At 33.6% G+C, this 23616-nt stretch overlaps 1 protein-coding gene across 1 annotated transcript; it reads right to left on the bottom strand.

Annotated features, from left to right (window-relative positions):
* Window positions 1–293: 293 nt before the first annotated feature.
* Window positions 294–23616, bottom strand: LOC132731881 (uncharacterized; the record flags this gene model as incomplete). The annotated part of the gene is made up of 18 exons (XM_060718179.1): window positions 23290–23616; window positions 22648–22873; window positions 22003–22113; window positions 21262–21435; window positions 20629–20742; window positions 19986–20111; window positions 17725–17847; window positions 17436–17558; window positions 16716–16838; window positions 16237–16350; window positions 14005–14130; window positions 12974–13853; window positions 12380–12491; window positions 11461–11617; window positions 6237–9374; window positions 5312–5434; window positions 997–1026; window positions 294–369 (listed from the first exon to the last, which is right to left on the bottom strand). Coding segments are annotated over exons 1-18 (5942 nt in total), but the record flags the coding sequence as incomplete, so codon positions are not given.

Genomic DNA, 23616 nt, shown 5'->3' with positions numbered 1-23616 from the left:
AAAAAGGTCATTTAGAAATGAGACTTTCTTTTTCTTCATGATTTGTTTTTACAGAATTTCCTTAAACTTGATTGTGTAGGAAGCTATTTGCTTAAAGACAAATCCGTTCCTGGATACAACCAATACTACACAACGACTAAAGTTTCTTGCTAAAGAAGAAAACGGCTTGCCCTTGGTAAGGTTTGGAACTTCACGAACTTTCGACTCGTTAACCACTTGACCATGCCGCAACTTCATAAATGATTGCCAGTTTTTCAGAAATGATTCTAGTTTTGTTAAATCTGATGTTTTACCTGGGCTTAAAGTAGAGGAATGTTCCCATTGCAGCTAAAGTTGCAACAACAAGAACGCAACATGACGCAATCACCACTGTGAATAGAAATAAATAACAAGTTATTATAATAACGGCATGGGAATAGACAACATAATGTATTTAAATTGTGCATAATATGCTTTAACGGTACCATAAACGCGGTAATTTAACGGTACCGTAGACAGATGCAGTAGACGCAGCAGATGTTGAAGCCTAATTAAACATTTTCTCTATTCAAAATTTAACTTGTGAATAAGTTTGGAAATAACACAAGTATAGACTAATCATATGATGACATATAAATCCATTCATTTGTGATGAAGAGGACAACATCAATGGTTTCGGAAGTGGTAAATGAGTTATTCATTACTCTAAAGTATTTATTCATCCAATTACTTGAAATAAGATTACTTCCAAATCTTGTCTGGTATCCATTACTAGTACGTAAAATTCGAAAACTTCAAAATCTGGTATCCAAACATCTTGAATTATAATACTAGAACATGTAGGGAAGTATCCATCTTCTTGAAAATGTAGTCTACTATTCAATCAATAGAACTGCTTAACAATTTAGAGTTATAAGATAATTTTCATTCATAATAAAAGAAATTATTATCAGCATTATTTAAAGTAATAAATTTTCTTCAAATAATTTAGGTTCTCTACGAATAGTCTTTGTTTACCTAATATGCGATCATCTAATCCGGAAGTAACTGAAATAATAAAAAAGAAGACGTATCATAAAAAAGATACACGGCCGGAGTAAAACTGTGAAACTATCAGTTTTCGATACATTTGGAAATGTTAGCAATGCTGACATAATAATTTCCTGTAGCTAAGAAAGAAAAAAAAAACATTTTGTAAACATAGAAATTAAATCATAAGCATACTGAAATTTGTGTTTTTTCAAAGAATGAAAACTTCTATTTTACAGTATTCATTTACGTGTCCCTAATACATATTTTACGTTTGATTTCATGAATTTTGTTATCATATGCATATTGAAACTATTATTAAAATAAATACATATGGAACATTGCAAATAGAAATGAAATAATCAGATAGTTTAAAATCAACAAACTACTTATAAATGATTTAACTTTCATTAATGCAAACAGTTATGATGAAAAGAAAAATATAAAATAAAGTAAAACAATTATTAATTGGCCGTTGCTTCACAAAACAAAAACAATTGTGATATACAAGTGGTTCATAACATTCACCCACCACATTAATTGTTTGAAAGTTTGGGGGATCTGAAGCTAAACTTGAACTCCACATACATATTTTGTACTGATTAATTTCGTTACAATTTATTTTTTATCTGAATATAAATTGTTTTTTATATACTGATGTCATTTTACGTTAAAATACGAAAAAAAAACGCAAGTAGCCTTTCTTAAGTAAAATACTTCTGTTAAAATTGAAAGAATGATCGATGGTAAGATTAAACAATGGTTATAAATCTTGAAAAATATCAGATGTATTTGTTCCTTTCATGTGTCGGTAAGGGAACTCGATTTCTAACTCGGTAAGTTCTTGTTCAATATATACTCCTATAAAATAAGTTCCTATGTAAAAAAATCAATAAGTGATAATTCTACCACAAATACTAACGTTTACAGGAATGACCGTCACTGTATATCTCAAAACCGTCTTTGCATCCGCATGTAAAAGATCCTTGATTATTTGTGCATGTCTGCTCGCAAGTTGACGTACGAATTAAGCATTCGTCTATATCTGAAAAAGGGCAACTTATCATTTTCATTTCAACCACCAATAGTTCATGTAAATCAGTATATCACGTGTATTATGCTAATAAACCTATATGTATTCAATATTTATATTATTGTTGGTATAACAATACAAGAGGGCCATGATGGGCCTCAGTCGCTCACCAGAAACAACTGCTTTTCAGTGTTGAAATGTCAATATATTCTAAAATCAAATTTGAGCATAGAATATGTTTAAACAATAATTTGAAGAAATGCCATGACCTGGGGTATTTAAGCTTTAGCTTAAACTGGGCTAATCAAATTAATATGAGCAAACTTGATAAAAGACTACCTAAGAATGCTACAAAGTTTGGTGATCCTCTATCAATTATTTCAGTAGGAAATGATGTTCAAAGGTTTTTTCTATTTTTAGCTTTAGTGGCCCCTAAAAGGGGCTAATCAAATTAATATAAGCAAACTTGATAAAATAGTACCCAAGAATGCTACAGACAAAGTTTGGTGATCATCCATCAATTGGTTCTGAAGTAGAAGATGTCTAAAGGTTTTTTTCTATTTTTAGCTTTAGCGGCCCCTAAAAGGGGCCAATCAAATTAATATGAGCAAACTTGATAAAAGAATACCCAAAAAATGCTACAGACAAAGTTTGGTGATCATCCATTAACTAGTTCTGTAGGAAAAGATGTTTAAACGTATTTTTATTTTTAATTTTAGCGGCGCCTAAAAGGGGTTAATCAAATTAAGATGAGCAAACTTGATAAATGACTACCCAAGTATGCTACAGACAAAGTTTGGTGATCATCCATCAATAAGTTCTCTAGAAATAGACATTTAACGGTATTTCTATTTTTAGCCCAAGAGACCCCTAAAAGAGGCCAATCAAAATAATACTAGCAAACTTGATAAAAGACTACCCAACAATGCTACAGACAAAGTTTGGTGATCATCAATCAATTAGTTCTCTAGAAATAGACATTTTAAGGTATTTCTATTTTTAGGCTTTTGCGGCGCTTAAAAGGGGCCAATCAAATTAATATGAGCAAACTTGATATAACACTTCCCGAGAATACTACCGACAAAGTTTGCTGATCATCCATCATTTAGTTCTGTAGGAGAAGATGTTTAAAGGTTTTTCTATTTTTAGCCCAAGAGACGACCCCTAAAAGGGGCAAATCAAAATAATATGAGCAACTTGATAAAAGACTACCCAAGAATGCTACAGACAAAGTTTGGTGATCATCCATCAATTAATTCTCTAGAAATAGACATTTTACGGTATTTCTATTTTTAGCTTTAGCGGCCCCTAAAAGGGGCCAATCAAATTAATATGAGCAAACTTGATAAAACACTACCCAAGAATGTTGCAGACAAAGTTTGGTGATCATCCATCAATTAGTTCTGTAGGAGAAGATGTTTAAAGGTTTTTCTATTTTTAGCCAAAGAGACCCCTAAAAGGGGCCAATCAAAATAATATGAGCAAACTTGATATAAGACTACCCAAGAATGCTACAGACAAAGTTTGGTGACCATCCATCAATTAATTCTCTAGAAATAGACATTTAACGGTATTTCTATTTTTAGCCCAAGAGACCCCTAAAAGGGGCCAATCAAAATAATATGAGCAAACTTGATAAAAGACTACCCAATAATGCTACAGACAAAGTTTGGTGATCATCCATGAATTAGTTCTCTAGAAATAGACATTTTAATTTATTTCTGTTTTTAGCTTTTGCGGCCCCTAAAAGGGGCCAATCAAATTAATATGAGCAAACTTGATAGAACACTACCCGAGAATGCTACCGACAAAGTTTGGTGATCATCCATCAATTAGTTCTGTAGGAGAAGATGTTTAAAGGTTTTTCTATTTTTAGCCAAAGAGACCCCTAAAAGGGGCCAATCAAAATAATTTGAGCAAACTTGATAAAAGACTACCCAAGAATGCTACAGACAAAGTTTGGTGATCATCCATCAATTAGTTCTCTAGAAATAGACATTTAACGGTATTTCTATTTTTAGCTTTAGCGGCCCCTAAAAGGGGCCAATCAAATTAATATGAGCAAACTTGATATACACTACCCAATAATGCTAAAAACAAAGTTTGGTGATCATCCATCAATAAGTTCTGTAGGAAAAGATGTTTAAAGGTTTTTCTATTTTTAGCCCAAGAGTCCCCTAAAAGGGGCCAATCAAAATAATATGAGCAAACTTGAAAAAAGTCTACCCAAGAATGCTACATACAAAGTTTGGTGACCATCCATCAATTAGTTCTCTAGAAATAGACATTTAACGGTATTTCTATTTTTAGCTTTAGCGGCCCCTAAAAGGGGCCAATCAAACTAATATGAGCAAACTTGATAAAACACTACCAAAGAATGCTAAAGACAAAGTTTGGTGATCATCCATCAATTAGTTCTGTAGGAGAAGATGTTTAAAGGATTTTTCTATTTTTAGTCCTAGAGACCCCTAAAAGGGGCCAATCAAAATAATATTAACCACTTGATAAAAGACTACCTAAGAATGCTACAGACAAAGTTTGGTGATCATCCATCAATTAGTTCTGTAGAAATAGACGTTTAAAGGTTTTTCTATTTTTAGCCTTAGCGGCCCCTAAAAGGGTCCAATCAAATTCATATGAGCAAACTTGATAAAAGACTACCCAAGAATGAATGCTTCAGACAAAGTTTGGTGATCATCCATCCATTAGTTCTGTAAAAGAAGATGTTTAAAGGTTTTTCTTTTTTTAGCCCTAGAGACCCCTTAAAAGGGCCAATCAAATTAATATGAGCAAACTTGATAAAAGGCTACCCAAGAATGCTACAGACAAAGTTTGGTGATCATCCATCTATTAGTTCTGTAGAAGAAGATGTTTAAAGGTTTTTCTATTTTTAGCTCTGCTGACCCCTAAAAGGGGCCAATTGAAATGACATGAGCAAATTCAAGTGTGACTGTCACAAGGATGCTACAGACCAAATTTAAAGTAAATCTGCTAAGTAGTTTCAGAGAAGAAGACGATTGTTGACGCATGACGACGGACGCCGGAGCATCCCCCTTTGATACTAATAGCTCACCCTGAGCTTTCGGCTCTGGTGAGCTAAAATATTAGACAAAGAGTTGTTTCTGGCCTTGAACACCACCTGCTTGATGACGATCAAAATATTTGAAAAATATGATCGTTATCAAAATCAAAATGAAAACAACTATTAAGTAATAAAAAACAATAAACCACAAAACAAACGACTTCATACAATTAAAGTGAAATGGTTACCATCACAATTCCTGCGATCTGCATTGAGTCTGTAACCATCGAAACAATAACAAATATAAGACCCAACCAAGTTTTCACAAATATGTTCACATCCGCCATTCTCCAGTTGGCATTCATCGTCATCTGATATTACAAATATTAAGAAATATTGTTTCATACATCCTCTGTAATATCTATAATACATCATTTATATATCTATTTTACAGTATGTAATGGGATTTTCTATGCCACTACAATAGGGTGAAAAATGTAACCAAAAAGTACCCAAAAACAACGTACACGTAGAAGTCAATTAAATGGCAAATTGGTGTTTCTATTTATTTCTGCTTCTTTAAAATGTTCTTTATTGAAAACAGAACAGCCAAAAGATTAAAATTGTAAAAAAGATGTGCAAAAATAACAGAAATAGAAAAATACAGAAATAAATATAAAACTTACAATTTCAGAATGTGAATAAAACAATTACATATTTTACAATAATTGCAGTTTTTGTTTTTGACATTGACTGATGAAAAAATCGAACCTCATTCCCATAAAAATTAAAAGTTAAACTGTAACTTTAATATTAATACGTTGAAATGTTTAGATAAAAAAGATCTCTAAAACATGTGAGAAGTAAAACAACAGCTGTCAAAATAATGAATGCAGATTTATTAGAGGATGGCAACATCTTTTTAAATTAAACTTTTGTTGGCTTTATGCAGTGTGTAAAGGAAGGGTTCCCGTATCATTTATAGTTAGGTACAATTATGCAAAAATACCGATGCAAACTTGAGAAAAAGCGTTGCATTTGCGGATGTAAATAAAAGATATTTTGCTATTTTATGTATTATATAAAAATTCGTCAATTCTTTGCAGCTTTTCACAAGTATATATTAATCATTGTGTTTATATGTAGACCTTTATATGAATTTATTGAAATTACCGTAGGTAAAGACTTGAAGGTAGGTGTCTGTCGATGTTAGATTAGCAACAATATTCCCAACCTCACACCTATAAACGCCGCTGTCATTTGCTGAAACATCATTAATTACCAATTGCATCGCTGTTTCGTTTGGTAATAGGTTGTCTTCCATAAACCATTTTATATTTGGAAACGGGGATCCGGTAACATTGCATGTAAATAACACATCTGTACCATTAAGTACTGTTTGATTTTTCAACTCCGTTAAAAATATAGGTGCTTCTGAGCAGAATGGGTTAGCTTCGATGATAAATGTTATGTTTGACATGATACTATCCATTGCGGCTGCTGATTCTTCAATCAATGACGACTGATTTTGAAATAATTCTATCAAAATGTATTCTAAATCAAGAATAGCTTTTCGGATGTTGTCTACATTTGGAATATCCTCATCTTCAAATGAAGTATATAATTCGGATATGGCATATAGGACACAGTCTTTAAATCCATCGCACTCTGAAACATTAAAATACGCGCTTGAAATATTTGACATTTCATCCAACCAAATTTCTAGAAAATTTATTGACTCTATTGATTCTTTTTCTGCAATCATTGACTCCATTACCAGTGTAGCTGACGAATTTATTTCCCGAAGAAGCGGGTCATCAGCAAGGGCAGCTTTTGATTCATTTAATGCTCTATTCAAGTCATCTTCTGTCATGTTATAATATCGTTCTGCATATTCTTTACTTATCCCTGCATTATCTAAAGTCATATTTTCCGCCAGGCCCTCAATTGTAAACTGTCGAAGCTGATTATTAACAATGGCTAATTCATCCATATAGGTTTTTGATTCATTCACAACTTCATGCAATGACCCTAACGCATCGTTCATAAATTTCATAACATGAGTGGTTCTTTTACATTTTTCTTTGAAAATTATTGATCGACTTTCATAATCGGTATTAGTATGATTTTCAAATCCAAGAATTTCTTCAACAATATCTATGAGTTCATTGCTTTCATTTGAAAATTGATAGGTACCGTTGTCAGTATCAGCTTCTCTGATATTTCGCAGATACGCGTGCATTTTAGCAGATGTTTTGAAATCTAGCTCTCTACGTCTTCTACCTATTTCTCCTATCAATTTACTTAGAATGTCAATCGTTGCTCGTGCTGCATTCCATAAACTTTGTACTATATTTTTAAAGTTTACTCTTATTTTGATAGTTTTCCAACCTAATCGGAAAGCATTTACATCGCAAGAAATATCAAATACCGATAGGTCATGGGTCGACAATTCCACATTAAAGCCACAATTTCTGACATCAAGCAAAATTTTCAGTCCAAAATCTATAACAAACTCGTAAATTTTAGCAGCAACACCAATAGCGACTTTAACTCCTTCAAGAACAGCCTTTGCTGCTTCAAGAACACCTTTTGAAAATTCTAATCCTAATTTGGCAACATCAAGCAAACCAACAGCAACATCCAAAACGACACGTGACTTATCAACAACAAACTGGGATGCTGATACCGCAGCTTTTGCTACATCAAATGCAAACATAGGAACTCTTACAAATAGCTTGGCTGCCTCTAAAGCTAAATAAGCAGCTTTTCTTATTACTCTGCACGCCACGTTTGCACCAACACATATTGGATCAGGAACTTTAATCATGCAGCTTGTATAGGTTAGGCACCGATATGACAACCAGCCTTTGCGGCAAGTTCTCCATTTAAATCCTGGTATACATAAGCTCCTGCAAGATCGAATTCGACAAAGATTATCGACCTTCCTCTGAGCATCACTGAGTTTCCTTAATGCTTCTTCGTATGGTTTCTTGGCATCATCTAGCTTGTCCTTTGCTCTTTCTAGTGCGGCAACAGCTCTATCAAACTTTTCATTTGCACCTTTTACAACTGATTTCTTTTCCTCAAGCCAGTCTTGAGCTTTTGAAAGCCCTGCTTGTGCAGCTTTGAGGCCTTCTTGTGATTGGCTTAAGCGTTTTGTCGCCATATCTGCAATCGTGTTTACTACTTTTTTCAAGGCATCTAAATAACTGTCTTGAAATGATTCGCTTCTGGTCTGAATTTGACGCCTTTTTCTGCTTTTTGCCAGAAAACGACCACTTACTTTGTAGACAATGTGGTGCCATTCTGATTTTATTTCTGCAGAAATATCTAACTGTGCCAAGAAAATGTCCCAAACATTACCTTCCATGTAAAGGTATAAGCCTTTATTGGTGATAAATAAATCAGTCGTGACTGTTATTCCTAAACACTTAACAAATGCTTGAAGTTGTAAGGAAAATTTATCTTTATCTGCTGACAGAGCGCCGCCTATACCTGCTCCAGGTTGAATCTTTATGAATTTATAAACAAATTCAAATGATGCCCTCCCTATAAATCTTACTGCCTTTTCGCCTTCAAACTGTTTACGGATAACATCAAAACGACTACAATTAAAAAGATGCTCGACAGAATAAACAAATTCTAAATCAAATTCTCCTAAGATAAGACCTTTGCATTTTACATTTGTTCTGTATTTCAGTCCGAAACCTGTATATCCGGATTCCGGCGTGTTCTTTATGACCAAAGAATTTGTCACCTTTTCCATTGCATTCTTAAGATTAATTTTTACAAAATTTATCTCATCTTCTATGATATCTCTGAAAAGTTTGAATGCATTTTGAGCGATAAATTCTGTATCGTCTAAGAATATTTTAATCTTATGTTCTACAGTTTGGTACTCCTGCCACAGCTGTTCGACAAGACGTTTCTTTGTTTTCAAGTCACCTGATAGATTGCCATCTAATAAATCATTTACAAGACTTTTCATAGTTTGAAAGTTTAGTTCAATATCATTAGCAAGCATCAATGTGGAGTTTCTAAATATTATTCCTAAATTTTTAAGTTCTGTTCTAAAACGGCCTTTCAATCGATCTAATAGATCTGTAAAGTTTATGATATGTTCTTTAATATTGATGTCAACAGCCGCTTGTAGGGGCTCGTATGTAACGAATCCGAAGGCTTCGTGAATATTGGCTACACCCCATTCCGATAACAATGGAACATCCTTAAAAGGATTGATTTCGAGAAGGAAGGAAAAGAAGACTCCCGGAGGATTTGCGTTTTCCCCACACCAAACTCGTTGAGGACCTATGATAGAGAAATGTACATTTTAATGTTTGGATATTTTGGTACCAATAATAAAACTTGGACTATCACATGAGTTAAAACATTAAATGCAATATTTCGAATAAATATTTGATTTAGAATATTAACTATAACAAGAGCTATGTTAGCATGGCCATCCCCGTCGAATCTATTTGCTCAATGGAAGAATGTATATGTAGTAGAGCAGAATAATTCAATTTTTAGAGGTCTTTTGGTAATGAAAACTGATGGTTGAAGTGATTACAGATTTGAAACTGATTGTGAATACTGATGGCTGAAAATAAGAAAGGGCAATAACTGAAAAAATAATGCAGGGTAGGTTTTCATTCTTGTGCACTCCTTCTCAATAAGATCTATCATCCTATGAAATTTCAAGTTGATACCTCTAACACTTTTGAGATAAGCCCTTGACAAAAACTATGAAAAATAACAAAGGGCAATAAATCAAAAATTATAAAGGGTAGAGCTATCATTCTTGTGCACAGCATTCCTCCTCAATAAGATAAATACACCTAAAAAGTTTCATGTTGACATCTCAAAGACTTTTTGTGTTATGCTCCACTCACGTGAAAAATTAAGTTTTAAAAATAACAAAAGGCAATTATTGAAAAATAATGCAGGGCAGGTAATCATTTAAGTTTTAAGTTGATACCTCTCACACCTTTTGAGATAAGCTCCGGACAAAAAGTATGAAAAATAACAAAAAGCAATAACACAAAAATTATAAAGGGTATAGTTATCGTGAGATCTTTCGACCCATGAAGTTTCATGTTGCTATCTCAAAGGCTTTTTGAGTTATGCTCTGGAAAAAAATTAAGTTTGAAAAATAACAGAGGCCAATAACTGAAAAAAAATGCAGGGTAAAGTTATCATTCTTATGCACTGCACTCCTCCTCAATATGATCTATCCACCTATGAAGTTTCAAGTTGATACCTCAAATACTTTTTGAGATATGCTCCGAACAAAAATGTCGGACGGGAGGTTGAATGGATGGACGGACGGAAGGACAGATGGACGGAGACTATTTCTATACTATTTTTCTGAAAGGCGGCGGGGGATAAAGATGTCACAAACACGTAACCTCACTTAGGTAGGAAATTTATATATTTTATAGTATCTTTCTAACTTTTAAATGTATTACCGAAAATTACCGAATCAGTTCATACTTTTAGGCGCGGGGTACGAACCGGCTTTGAGACCTGCTATAGGAATTAATATTTCTATCTTTATTTTAGTTAACAATTGCAAACTTTTATATAAAAGTTTTATCCATACTTTGGTGATAGTTTACAATGAAAAAAAACTTATCATTATTTAAAATTCAACACTGATAAGAAGCTAAATCTACACGCTTAGTTTGGTCTATATAGAAAACGAGTTTTTGACATGAGCCGTTTGTGATGTGCGCGTTCTTCGAAACGCTATAAAAATAAAACATTGTGTGTGAAATATTCCGCGAAAATTGAAACAATTTAAGACCCGCAAAACAAACAATATTTTGGAAAAGTATATCAGTCCGTACCTGTCATTGATTTTGGTCAGTCGTTAAAGTGACATTATGCCCATCCAAGATTATATAGTGAGTGAACGGGTGAAAGTCAAAACTAAGTTTTCATTTTCCAATACTTCCTTTAAATTTTATAATTAAGTTCGCATAAACAATTAAACACAGATCCAAACGAAATTTCTGTTAATGTCCATTAGGATTTACCTATAAACCTGAGTTTATAAAAAGACTGGGGCAATTTTTTTATATTTTAGACAGATTTATAATTTTATCCTAAACATGTCCAATATCAACTGATGGTCAAACACCATTTTGACAGTATATCTTTTCAAATATAAAGTCAATTCAGCTCAACTTGACCATGGAAATATGAGCATAATGTCACTTTAAAGTTAATTTTCTTTCGGAATGGTGATTATTATATTCTTAACTTTTGCGTTGATATTGACAGGTATTTCAATGCAATGGTATTATCAAGATTCATAATTAAATTATTGTATATTGTATAAAAAGGTTACATTAACCTTTAGAATTCGTTAAAATAATGTTCAAATACTTACCACCAACTGATAGATACATGTTCATTTCGGATGTTATAAGACTTTTAAATGTAATGGAATATTCTTTGCCAAAAACTTTGAATTTAATTGTAGGCGATGCTGATAAGCTCATACGTATATAGGTGTTCCATTCGTCCAGAAAAATGGATGTAAGCATCTGTTTGATAAAAACAACAAAAATGTTTTTCAAATATATCTTAAGGACAAAGGATCTCCGTTTATATGGACAACAGTTGTTGTGCTACTAATTAATATTGTTTAATGTCTAATTATAAAGTTGTATTAAGTTCGTGTTTTTTTTCAGAAACAATATACAGGTATGTTAAATGTAATAATTTGAACATAACTCCAAATTATAGAAATTTCGTATGGTATGCAAACAAGTATGTATTAATATGACAAATACTAAATCAGAATATCCCTTTTACGTTTTAGAGATTCTGCTCATAATTTAATGACTGGAGAAGGCAGAATGAATGTTGAAAAGAAAAAAAGAGAAGATTTTATTTTAAATGTAATATGAATGTTGTGGAAACTGAATAACATTTTTAAATTGCTTGTCCATATTAGTTTGATCTTAGAATATAATATTTACCAAAATACTACTGTTCCCGGACAAATGTTCAAAAGTTTAAATTGTTAATGAATAACTCGCAACAGAATGCTATGTATACAGAAAATGTCTAAATATATTTTATTAGCTAAAGCTGATTGCGGCTAATTCGGAACTTTGATTTTTATGTTTTGATTAGTATTTATTTCATGATATGTGATATGTTGAATAACATTACTTTTTGTATTTTTGAATCAGTTTATTTATTTATGGGAACACGCCGTGATTTTTAATTGACTACTTAAAAACTTTCTAAAATACTTTTTACCGGCTTAAAATTAACATATTAGAATAAAATTTCCTTACAATGTCTATATTTGGCATCCCGATGAAAATATCAGCACTTGCATTAACAAGTAATTTGTTGTCATTTTTTAGAACGTCGGCCCCGATCCAAAAGTCTCCTCTTTGAAACACTCTGAAATTATTAATGAAATGATGTTTGTATTAAACCAATGGCAAGCATAAGCACAACAGGTTTTTATGTAAAAAGAAAACAAAATAGTGAAAATTTTTGCAAGAGAATAAACGTCCGATTTTTTAATATTTGTCAAACCTAAAAACAGAGTTTTCCTTGTAAAACTTTGTTCATCCTTATCTCCTTGCGTTTCATGAACATTACCTTAGTTTTGATACAATATGGAAAAGAAGAAGTGGACGCCGGCACCCCGATGAGTTGGTTCAACACACTATTCTTCGAATAATCGAGCTAAATTTGGATCAGTCAGTTATACCCGCAAGCAACGTGTAATGAAAAGAAAGAAATAAATAGAATGGCATATACGGGTGCCGAAACATTGCCTCAACGCAAAATAACAACAGTGTTCTATTTCTTTGAAACCGATAAAAATAAAAAACAACAAAACATTAATAAACAGAAATGGTACAAGGACTACTTACGGGTACTGAAACATTTTGTCACCGTTCCATAACTGAAGTTCAGTTGAATCTTTATGAACATTAATTCCATTATCAATTGAAATTCCAATACCTCGTGGATGTATCGTCAAATCATTTTCTTCTTTCAGCAATTTGAACATATTTATAGTTTCGAGGATGCCCCTTGATTCTTCCGGTACCATGAAAAAGATACTGCCGCCGTTACTTTGACAAAGGTCTACGATAAAACAAAACTTTTGACCTGATAGTATTTTAGGGACCTTTATCATATCTCCGAGAATTTCTAAAGAAAATGATGAACCAAATCTAAACACGCTGTAAAGATGGTCGTCAAAAACAGGTGCCCCCTCACACCAACTAGTCTGTTCCATGTGTCTACCATAAACTAAATCGCTCTTCAGGTCGCGGATAGCAAGAATTGATTCCCGAGTTTTTTCAAACTTGATCCAATTTGGTAAAGCCGGGAACAAGTTCAAAAGATACGTTTTGAGGAAAGAACCAGCTGATATAAATTCAAATATGTCCGATTCGACGAGTTCAAATGATTTACAGTCGGCAGGTGTATCTGAATTCCTGATGATATTACCTTCGCTAGAGTTGTGTTTTGTTCCGTAATTGAGAGAAAATTTACCAGATGAAATTGTAACTTCAAGTCCTTGTATTGACAATGGTAATGATAAATCATTCACCTTGATAAAAACAATACCCAAGGTGAAGGACGTTGAAATATCCGTTGTAAGGCTATACCATTCTGAAGTTGATGTAAGCTGGGTGCTTTGATCTTTACCATCTGTGCAATGTGCTAGTGGCATTACAAAACAGGCCTTAGGTAATTTACCACCCGAAATTTTAAACCGTTCAAAAACAGTGTCTCGGTCACCTGAAAAACAAACCCAACAATAGCATGTTTAATATTTTTACAACGGTAAAACAATTATATCGTATTTTGCATTTGTATGGCAAACATTGTTTTTACAACATCATATAAATGTTTTCTCAAAGGAAAATGATAAACATAGATAAAGATATACCTCCGGTACACGAACGTCCGTCTGCTTGTAACTGACCACCGTCATAACATCCACAATGGTACGACCCGACAGTGTTTATACAAGCATCCTGGCAACCCCCGTTATGAATGGAACATTCATTAACATCTATAAATAGAGATATAACAAATATATTTATTATATACTTATAAATATAATATTGAGGAATACTGCCGAATTTTCTTTCTGTTTTTTTTTTCACTGTAGAAATTATTTCTCACTTCATCAATACATATTTCCCGCATTTTTACAGGTGTCCTGTATGACTACTTACTTCTAAATTCAGAAAATACATAAATCAAAGACCCTAAGGTCAAAAAATAGGAAAGAGTATGTACTAAACAGAAAATTCATTTTTTGTTGCTATGAATACTGGTTTTATTTTCATCTCTTGGTAGGAAAATGATAATATTTCTCTCGCGGCTAACGTGAAATATTTATTTTCATTCCACTCGTTGAAAAACATCACGTATTCATAGCAAAAAAACTTGAATATCCGCTATGAATTTACTTTTAATTTACAATGTCGTTATTTGTTTGCTTGGATATTTCATTAAATATTGAAATATAAATAGAACGCTGGCATTAGGTAATATGTTTATCATGTTTCGCAATAACACGTGTTAAACCTATCATTATGCATGTTGTCTTTTTTCTATAGGATTTTTCAAAATTCGTTCATGTTCTCGCAAAACATTAATTCTCGCATTTTTCTCTTCATATCTTAAAGTAATTCTTGAATAAACTACAGTTTTCTTTAACATATGTGTAAAACAAGAGCCACCGCCGGGCGGGGGCAACGCTCGACTTTTTACTTTTTCTAAAAGCAAACAAAGAAATGTTTGAACAAAATCTTAACGTTTCCTTTTTATAAAATTAATCGGTCTGTCTTGTCACATAAGTTTTGTCTATATATTTTGTATATATAAATATACTAAATTATATATATATATATATATATATATATATATATATATATATATATATATATATATATATATATATATATATATATATATATATATATATATATAAATAGAAACACGCAATTCTATAAATAGAAAATTCTATAAATAGAAACATGCAATTCTATAAATAGAAACACACAATTCTATTAATAGAAAATTTTATAAATAGATACACGTGGTTGAGTCACGTGGTGGAGTCATGTGGAAGAGTCACGTGGCGGAGTCACGTGGCAAAAGCACGTGGTAAAGTCACGTGGTGGTGTCACGTGGTAGAGTCGCGTGGTAGAATAACGTGGTAGAGTCACGTGGTAAAGTCACGTGGTGGAGTCACGTGGTAAAGCCACGTGGTGGAGTCACGTTGTGGAGTCACTTGGTAGAGTCACGTGTTGGAGTCGCGTGGTAAAGTCACGTGGTGGAGTCGCGTGGTAAAGTCACGTGGTGGAGTCGCGTGGTAAAGTCACGTGTGGAGTCACGTAGTGGTGTCACGTGGTGGAGTCACGTGGTGGTGTCACGTGGTGGAGTCACGTGGTGGAGTCATGTGGTGAAGCCACGTGGTGAAGTCATGTGGTAAAGTCACAAGAAGGTCTTGTCCTAAAGTATGTTTTGTTATAATATGAAGTTGATCCCTTCAATAATAGTAAAGTTACAGCCAGTTACAACCAAAACAATGAAAATTTCAATAATTTGAACTTCAAAGTCAAGGTCATTAATAAGTGAAGGTCAAGGTCTGTCTGGTTATTTTTAAGGGTTATCCTTGAAGATTATTATGTTCAAGTTTGAAGACAATCCATTCAAAAATAACAAAGTTACAGCCAATAATAGCCAAAAAAATGAAAATTTCAATAATTTGACCTTCAAAGTCAAGGTCATTTATGAGTGAAGGTCAAGGTCTGTCTGGTATTTTTAAGGGATATCCTTGAAGATTATTATGTTCAAGTTTGAAGACAATCCATTCAAAAAATAACAAAGTTACAGTCAATAACAGCATGAACAAGCAAAATTTGGACTTTTAACCTTGAAGGTCAATGTTATTTATGGATGAAGGTCAAGGTTAGTGTGGTCTACTGAAAGGTCTTGTCCCAAGGGTTGTTGTGGCCAAGTATGAAGACAATACACCAAGAAAATAAAAAAGTTATGATCCAGGTACAAGTTTGCGGACGGCAACGGCAACGCCGCCGCGACTATAACAATACCTCTACTTTTTTTCAAAAAAAAAAAAGTCGAGCAAATAAGAAAACCAGTAAACCTTGTTCGCAGTGAGTTGACGTAAAGCCTTCTGCGCAGATACAAGTATATGTATTCAAACCATCTCGACAAGTGCCGCCATTTTGGCAAATAATTGCTTTGCAGTCGTCGATATCTATAAATATATAAAACATTTTAAAATTTTGTTGCTGTAACATAAATAAACAGATGCTATAACTTGAACACCATTAATGCGAGAAACGTCTTGCTCTTTGTGTTTTTACTTGTAACTATTTTTTATTTCAACGAGTTTCATATGAAAAAGTAAACCACAAACAATAACAGCAACAAGAAAAAACCCCAAACAAAACAATGATAACATCAACTAAAATTCAGCAGCCAACAGTAAAGTAAATAGAGTATCCAAGTCAGACAATATGAACGTGAAAAACTAAACTTGCAGACTGGTCTGTTTTTATCATGATGTTAAAAGGTAGGTTGTCATTGCTTATATTTATAAAGGTTTAATTACTTACGTACCTGTACATGTTTTTTGATCAGTCTGCAACTCATAACCAGAATTACAACTACATTTAAATGATCCTGGGGAGTTAGCGCAATTCTGGGAACAGCCATCGACATTCTGTTTACATTCATCAACGTCTGAAATAAAATATACGTATTGCTCGTTAGTAGCAAAATATATTTAATACATTAATGGAGATTTATCTTTACTAATTGTTTTGCCACGACTTAGTAACTCGTTGCCACGACATAGTATCTCGTGCGCACGAGATAAATAAAACCACACACATGTCACCGTACATATATCATCGCTGAAGGTTTTATTATTAACTGATTAAATAAACCATTTAGGCTACCTTTCATGCCTATTTTTTCCAGTTATAATAAAATGAACCAATGACAGATAGAAAACAACAATAGTCTTAAACAAAGAAGGCAGAACTATGCTGTCATTCCGTCCATATATGTATTAATGCGCTTTCTTCCTTCATCCCGTGGCTATGTTGGTCTGTCTCGTGTGTGCACAATCAACAAACTGATTGCGGAATGTAAAACAGCGTTCCGGAATTCTTTTATGCAAATGCTAAATTATACAGTTTTTAATCCGCAAATTAGACTACTGTATGTCAAACGTTTACACTTATTCCACAACGCACTTAAACCTAAACATCAATTTCAGGAATGTAACGATTTTTATTTAAATTACGCATATCACGACAATTTGTGATGAAATACCTGAGCAAGCGTGTCCGTCTGTTGCAAGTACATAGCCTGAATTACATTCACAGGTGTAGGAACCAGGCGCGTTCACACACACTTGGTCACATGATCCATTACCGGCACTGCACTCATCAACATCTGAAAATGACTAAAATACTTGAATAACCTTATGAAGAAACAAATTCAAAGTTGTATTATATCTAGATGATTCATGCACTTGATAACTTAATCTAAGTTCTGTTTTTTTTCATTCTTAATTTTTTTCACAAGTTAAAATATAGGAGTTATAAATCTTTCTATTTACCTTTGCAAGTTTTACTGTCTGCTGCAAGTACGTAGCCTTTCTCGCATGAACAGAGAAATGACCCGACAGTGTTTATACAGTAAACTTGACAATGTGCCGTGCCGTCAGTACATTCGTCGATGTCTGCAACAAGTTCATAAATTTGATAGAAATAGATTTATAAAACGCACATTAAATATCCACAAAATCTTGGCAGATTTATGGTTGGTGTATGGTTGACGAGGTCGAGCAAAAGAGTAACCCACCAACTTACATGCAGTCACACTAATCAGTCAGTGTGACGTATGAAGGTCATTTATAAATAACTGACAGTACTTTTTCTATTAATATTGATGTTTTAAATGAAAATTTATGTGTTCCAATATTTAGATTAAAAAAGTATTGCATGCAAATTGGATCTTATGCGGAGACAGCGGAAAAACCTTTTGAAGAGATGCAATTTTTCATTTGATTGTGAAAACGCGATGGCACGATGGTGAAAACGCGATGGTACGATGGTGAAAACGCGATGGTACGATGGTGATAACACGATGACACGATGGTGAAAACGTGATGGTACGATGGTGAAAACGCGATGGTACGATGGTGAAAACGCGATGGTACGATGTTGAAAACGCGATGGTACGATGGTGATAACACGATGGCACGATGGTGAAAACGTGATGGTACGATGGTGAAAACGCGATGGTACGATGGTGAAAACGCGATGGCACGATGGTGAAAGCGCGTTGGTACGATGGTGAAAGCGCGATAGCACGATGGTGAAAACGCGATGGTACGATGGTAAAAGCATTATGGTACGATGGTGAAAACGCGATGGCACGATAGTGAAAACGCGATAGTACGATGGTGAAAGCGCGATGGTACGATGGTGAAAACGCGATGACACCACGATGGTGAAAACGCGATAGTACGATGGTGAAAGCGCGATGGTGAAAACGGGATGGTACGATGGTGAAATCGCGATGGTACGATGGTGAAAACGCGATGTAACAATAATGTAATAATTCGAATCCATCTGTACAGAAAGAGCCAGCCGTGTTTGCGCATGCTTGCTCACAACCGGATGTTTTCTCTGTACATTCAACAATCATATAAATATCATCAGTGTAATAGATATTCCGATAAAACCCAGATAAGAATATGATTTTAAAGCTACATTAAATAAATATGTAAAAATCAAACATTCTACAGTTTCATTAACCTGTTAAACAGTATTGTTGTAAATCTCATCAAATATTGTTCATAAATTAGGATTTTAAACGGAAAACCCCACGGTAACACTAAAGTTCGTATACGAATTTTAACATGCAAATGAAGACTATAATCAGCTTGTGTATGCGCTACGTCACAGTTTTATAGTTGCTATCCGGAACACAGCAAATATGATATTTTCTTGTGCAAACACACTTTAACCGTTTTAGCTTCACGGTGCACTAAGCCTGGGGTTCAGTGAAAGTAATCATCTCGTAAAAAGATTAAATTTGTATGAAAACATCCGTTACAATGCGGAAATATACCGTTAAATTAGGACTGCTACTTATAGTCATGTTTGTTGATTTAATATTGATGTACGGATGATCCGAAGGCGGAGTTTCTCATGCAAACAGAAATTGTACTTCATTTCGCCACAACGAGGTTACCGATTTGTATGCTAATAAAACTATTTATTGTTGTCTGGACACCAAAATAAGACCTGGAGTCGATACAAAACCAAATTCATTAATGAAATGTCGATATTTAGGGTTTTTTTTGTTATGAAATTTATTAAAAGTAGCTTTAAGACATGACATGAAAAGTATTTGAGGATTCGAAATTCAATAAATGCCTGAGTAATCTTTTTTAACATCTTCCGCATATAAAGATTGGATAAATATTCATATACCGAGGGACAAAATTGGCCTTGTACAAAAGAAGATTTGGATTGAATGCCAAAAAAAATTATATACAGTATAACATTTAATCGAATTTCTTTTAGATTTACTTTTTTTCAAAGAAAAATAACTGTTTATTCTTCGCTGGAGGTAGCTCACTGTCACAGTGATGAATTCCACTTGTAGATAATTGCTATGGTCAAAACAACTTGATGGTCCCCACCAGCCAAGGGTTAATTATTTTTACGCCTGTGTTCTTTTTAGTACGGTCTAGACATTGAAAAAAGTTTGTACTTTGTTTACGTGTTTGATCACATTGAAGGACAATTGACTTCTGTTAACGAAAATTTCCTTAAGCAATAATAAGGTCTTTCGTGCATGACTTACCTATGCACGTGTGCTTGTCTGGGAGCAGACGATAACCGGTGTTACATGAACACGTGAAAGATCCGTCTGTGTTGCTGCATTTCTGGTTACATTTGTTCAGAGACAATGATGCACATTCATCGGTATCTGAAAACACCATGGGCTATAAATATACGAGCTCTGATTGGTAAAAATCACCATGAGCTATACATATACGAGCTTTGATTGGTAGAATCACCGTGAGCTTTAAATATACGAGCTCTGATTGGTAAAAATCACCATGAGCTATAAATATACGAGTCCTGAAACGTAATGACTTTCAAAAATCATACAAAAAATAAACAAATAAGTTGATAGTAAAATGTTCTTTTTGTATGAAAGTCTACTAAAATGCACTCAATCGTGCCAATTGTAGTTTCACGTATAATCCAATTGTTCATATATAACAGTATGTTTATTTCTATAATTATAGTTCTTTTTATAATCATGGCTTAAAGTACAAGATGGCCGTCTTTTTTGGTCACCATGGAAACCTACTTTGATTAAGCATTCATTAAGATAAAATGATCGCGAACAAAATTTTGCATGATGATCGCCACCATGTCTTTAACACATTAATCATCAATGTGGCAATTATACTTTTACCTAACTTATAAGAAAATACCTATTTCACATCTTGAACCTTTCCAATTGCTCGGACAACTGCATGTGTACGAGTTAGGAATATTGTCACACGTGCCGCCATTTTTGCAAGGGTTACTGCTACATGAATTCATATCTGCAAAAAAAAGATGTGTTTGTCTTACAATTTATATAGTCACATAATTATAATCATTTTTGTAAAGGAAATTTCATCATGCTCAGAAGTTTAATAGTTTAAAAACATAGTAGAGCCTTCCTTTCAAAATAATTTCAATTTGTAGATTCATCACAACTCTTTTGGTGGGGAATAGGGGAAGATGGGGAAAATAAGCACGTTTGTTATTCATTTGACGGGTAATGCTGTTATTTTTTTCGCTCAAAAATAGCAAGGAATATTTAATTTGCAGGTGCGGGGACACTGAGCGGGGTTTCCACAATTCTGTTACTACCACAGGAGAATAATATTCATATCAAAGAGTATGCTTCTCCTCGCATATGGGCTCCCGGGGCGGCTACGTTGTGAAGAACATTCATACATAGTTATAATGTATGATAAGTAAACGTCCCTTCAAAAATTAGTAATTGATATTTGTCTTTTAAGTTAAAAGTTGAAAACGTTTATGTTAAAGATAGAGAAATTTACTGTTTCACTTACATGAACATGTAGGAGGACTACCGGACCACTGAGCGTTGGATTGACAAACACGCCTCAATGTGCCGCCTGTATGTCCGTATTCTGAGTTACACGTGTATGTAGCCACGCCCCCTTGTGTTGTACTAGTCAAGCTCAAACTTGCATGATCAATGCTACCTGGCTGTCCGCAATTAGCTGAAAAAATTGTGGATAAATATTTGTTGAATTATTTTAGCAGTTGTTAATAGTTATTAACATCAGTGATAATGTGACGAAAATAGCACATGGCTTTGATCAGCCGCGGCCGCCATACGATGCGAATACGAGAAAGTGCAGGATAAATATTGTCACCCCACACCATTTGTATCGCGTTTTTGTATTGTCCAATTTTCGACCTTCATGATGATCAGGCAGAAAATATTCTACTTCGACGTCCCTAACACAGTTACTGTAGTTGCCGAAGATCAACGTCCCACGTGATTTGCCGAAGAAACTTTAGAGTTTATTATGAATATCTGTTGAGTTTAGTTATTTATACTATTAATTGATCGTATACTATCTTTTTTAAAAGTTGAAAACATTGTATCGTTTGAACTATTAGAGCAGTCAGCCTTTCTGTCATATGCAGATAAAAGACTTGGCTGAAAACAAGTAGTTAGTGCATATAAGGCTTAGTCATATAATTCGTCGTATTTAATTCATAGAGAGAAATTTGTCACTTATAAAGCAGCTGCAGATATAAAATGTTTGTTAAATACTTACGTGGTGGTGGAGGAGGGGGTGGGGATCTTCTTCTTCTTCTGGTGGCCCACCAATCCCTCTTCACTCGAACTTTCTTTTGTTTGTGCTCAAAAATAAATTCCTTTTGATTGCCTATGTAGACAATAACAATTTTAAAAATTATTGCATAAAACGTAATAAATCGCTTTTAATTGCCAATTTGGAGTTATTTATATATAAAAAAATGACATAAGTGTCTGAAATATAAGTATTTAACGATAAAGGTTTATAAATCTAGTAACAGGTGCTATCGACCATATCTAAATCTATGTAGATACACCATGTGCCTGGAAATCTTTATATAATATCTCCACAATTGACTGACAACTTTTCTGCTAGCGTATTTTAAAATTGTAAAAAAAGATATTATTAATAAAGAAATCTTAAAACCATTGGTGCGAAATAGGGATGAAGCCATGACTTTATTTAAACTCGTAAAAGGAAATCTTTTTTGCGTGCGTTCATAATAAGCGTGAGGCTAATTCAATAAAAGTACTAATTATTGAAAATTAACATAATTATGACATCAAATATAGGTATTTTTGCTAATATTATGTTTCAATTTGTCATCAATTACATAAAACATTAGTCATAGAAAAAATGTCCGTCAATTATTACTGTACATACACTTCTTTTCTACATTGCCTTTCACTTCTTTCCCATCTGGCCCGACCCATCGTCCTCCTATTGTACACTCTGAAGACTTGTATAAACCACACACTTTGTGGGTACAGATGGTTCCCTTGGCGACCTCTGTTCGAGACCCGCCTTTACAATCCAAAGGCACATCTTCAGTGCAGCTGTCAATCTGCTTCAGCTCACAAACATCACATTGTGTTTTCACTCCATTTACCTAAAATTAATCAAAATGAATAAAGAGTTTTTTTTTGTTTGTTTTTTTTAAAGCATAAACAATTATGAGAATTGTTAATAAGGGATTAATTTTCATGCTAACTCCTTGCCGAACCAAACAAATACATTTTTTAAGGATGTTATCATCCATCCCATGATTTTTCCAGATATTTTTTAGTGAAAGAGTTTTGTCATGAAGTGACATATAGATCGATTGGATTAGAGCATCCATCTTTTATGTACCAACTTGAAATTCATTAACCTTTATACTACTGTCCAAATCGCTAAATAGCTCTCTCGCGTAATTTAATATTTATTTTTAAATAAGATGAACATATTGTTCTGAGATATTAGACACTTATTGAAATGCGACGGATCAGTTGATGTATTTCAGCAAAAAGATTTTTTTCAATTTACCTTGTTAATAGCCAGTCCCTTTATAAGCACAATAAAAGTAACAATATGTACGATCCCCCCAAACATTTTGTTCGTTAGAATATTAGCAAAAATATTTGCGTATTTTTATTCAAGTCTCAACCGTACGGTACATTCACCCAAAATGACGAAAACTAAAAATTAAACTGTCACGCAAATTCTCAAACGCTCACGGTCCAAGTGACGACAAAATCTTGACAATATAACGTTCTGGCAATCCTTAAAAGTAATAGTGAAATAATTTAAACGCATCATTAATACATTTAAATATATCTTCCTTTTTGCTCCACCAATTAAAAAATTGTGGCT

The sequence above is a fragment of the Ruditapes philippinarum genome, unplaced genomic scaffold (genome assembly GCF_026571515.1).
Source record: "Ruditapes philippinarum isolate M1 unplaced genomic scaffold, ASM2657151v2 ctg8058_1_1_1_1, whole genome shotgun sequence".
Classification (NCBI taxonomy): Eukaryota; Metazoa; Mollusca; class Bivalvia; order Venerida; family Veneridae; genus Ruditapes; species Ruditapes philippinarum.
This window is presented reverse-complemented; position numbering and strand designations above follow the sequence as displayed.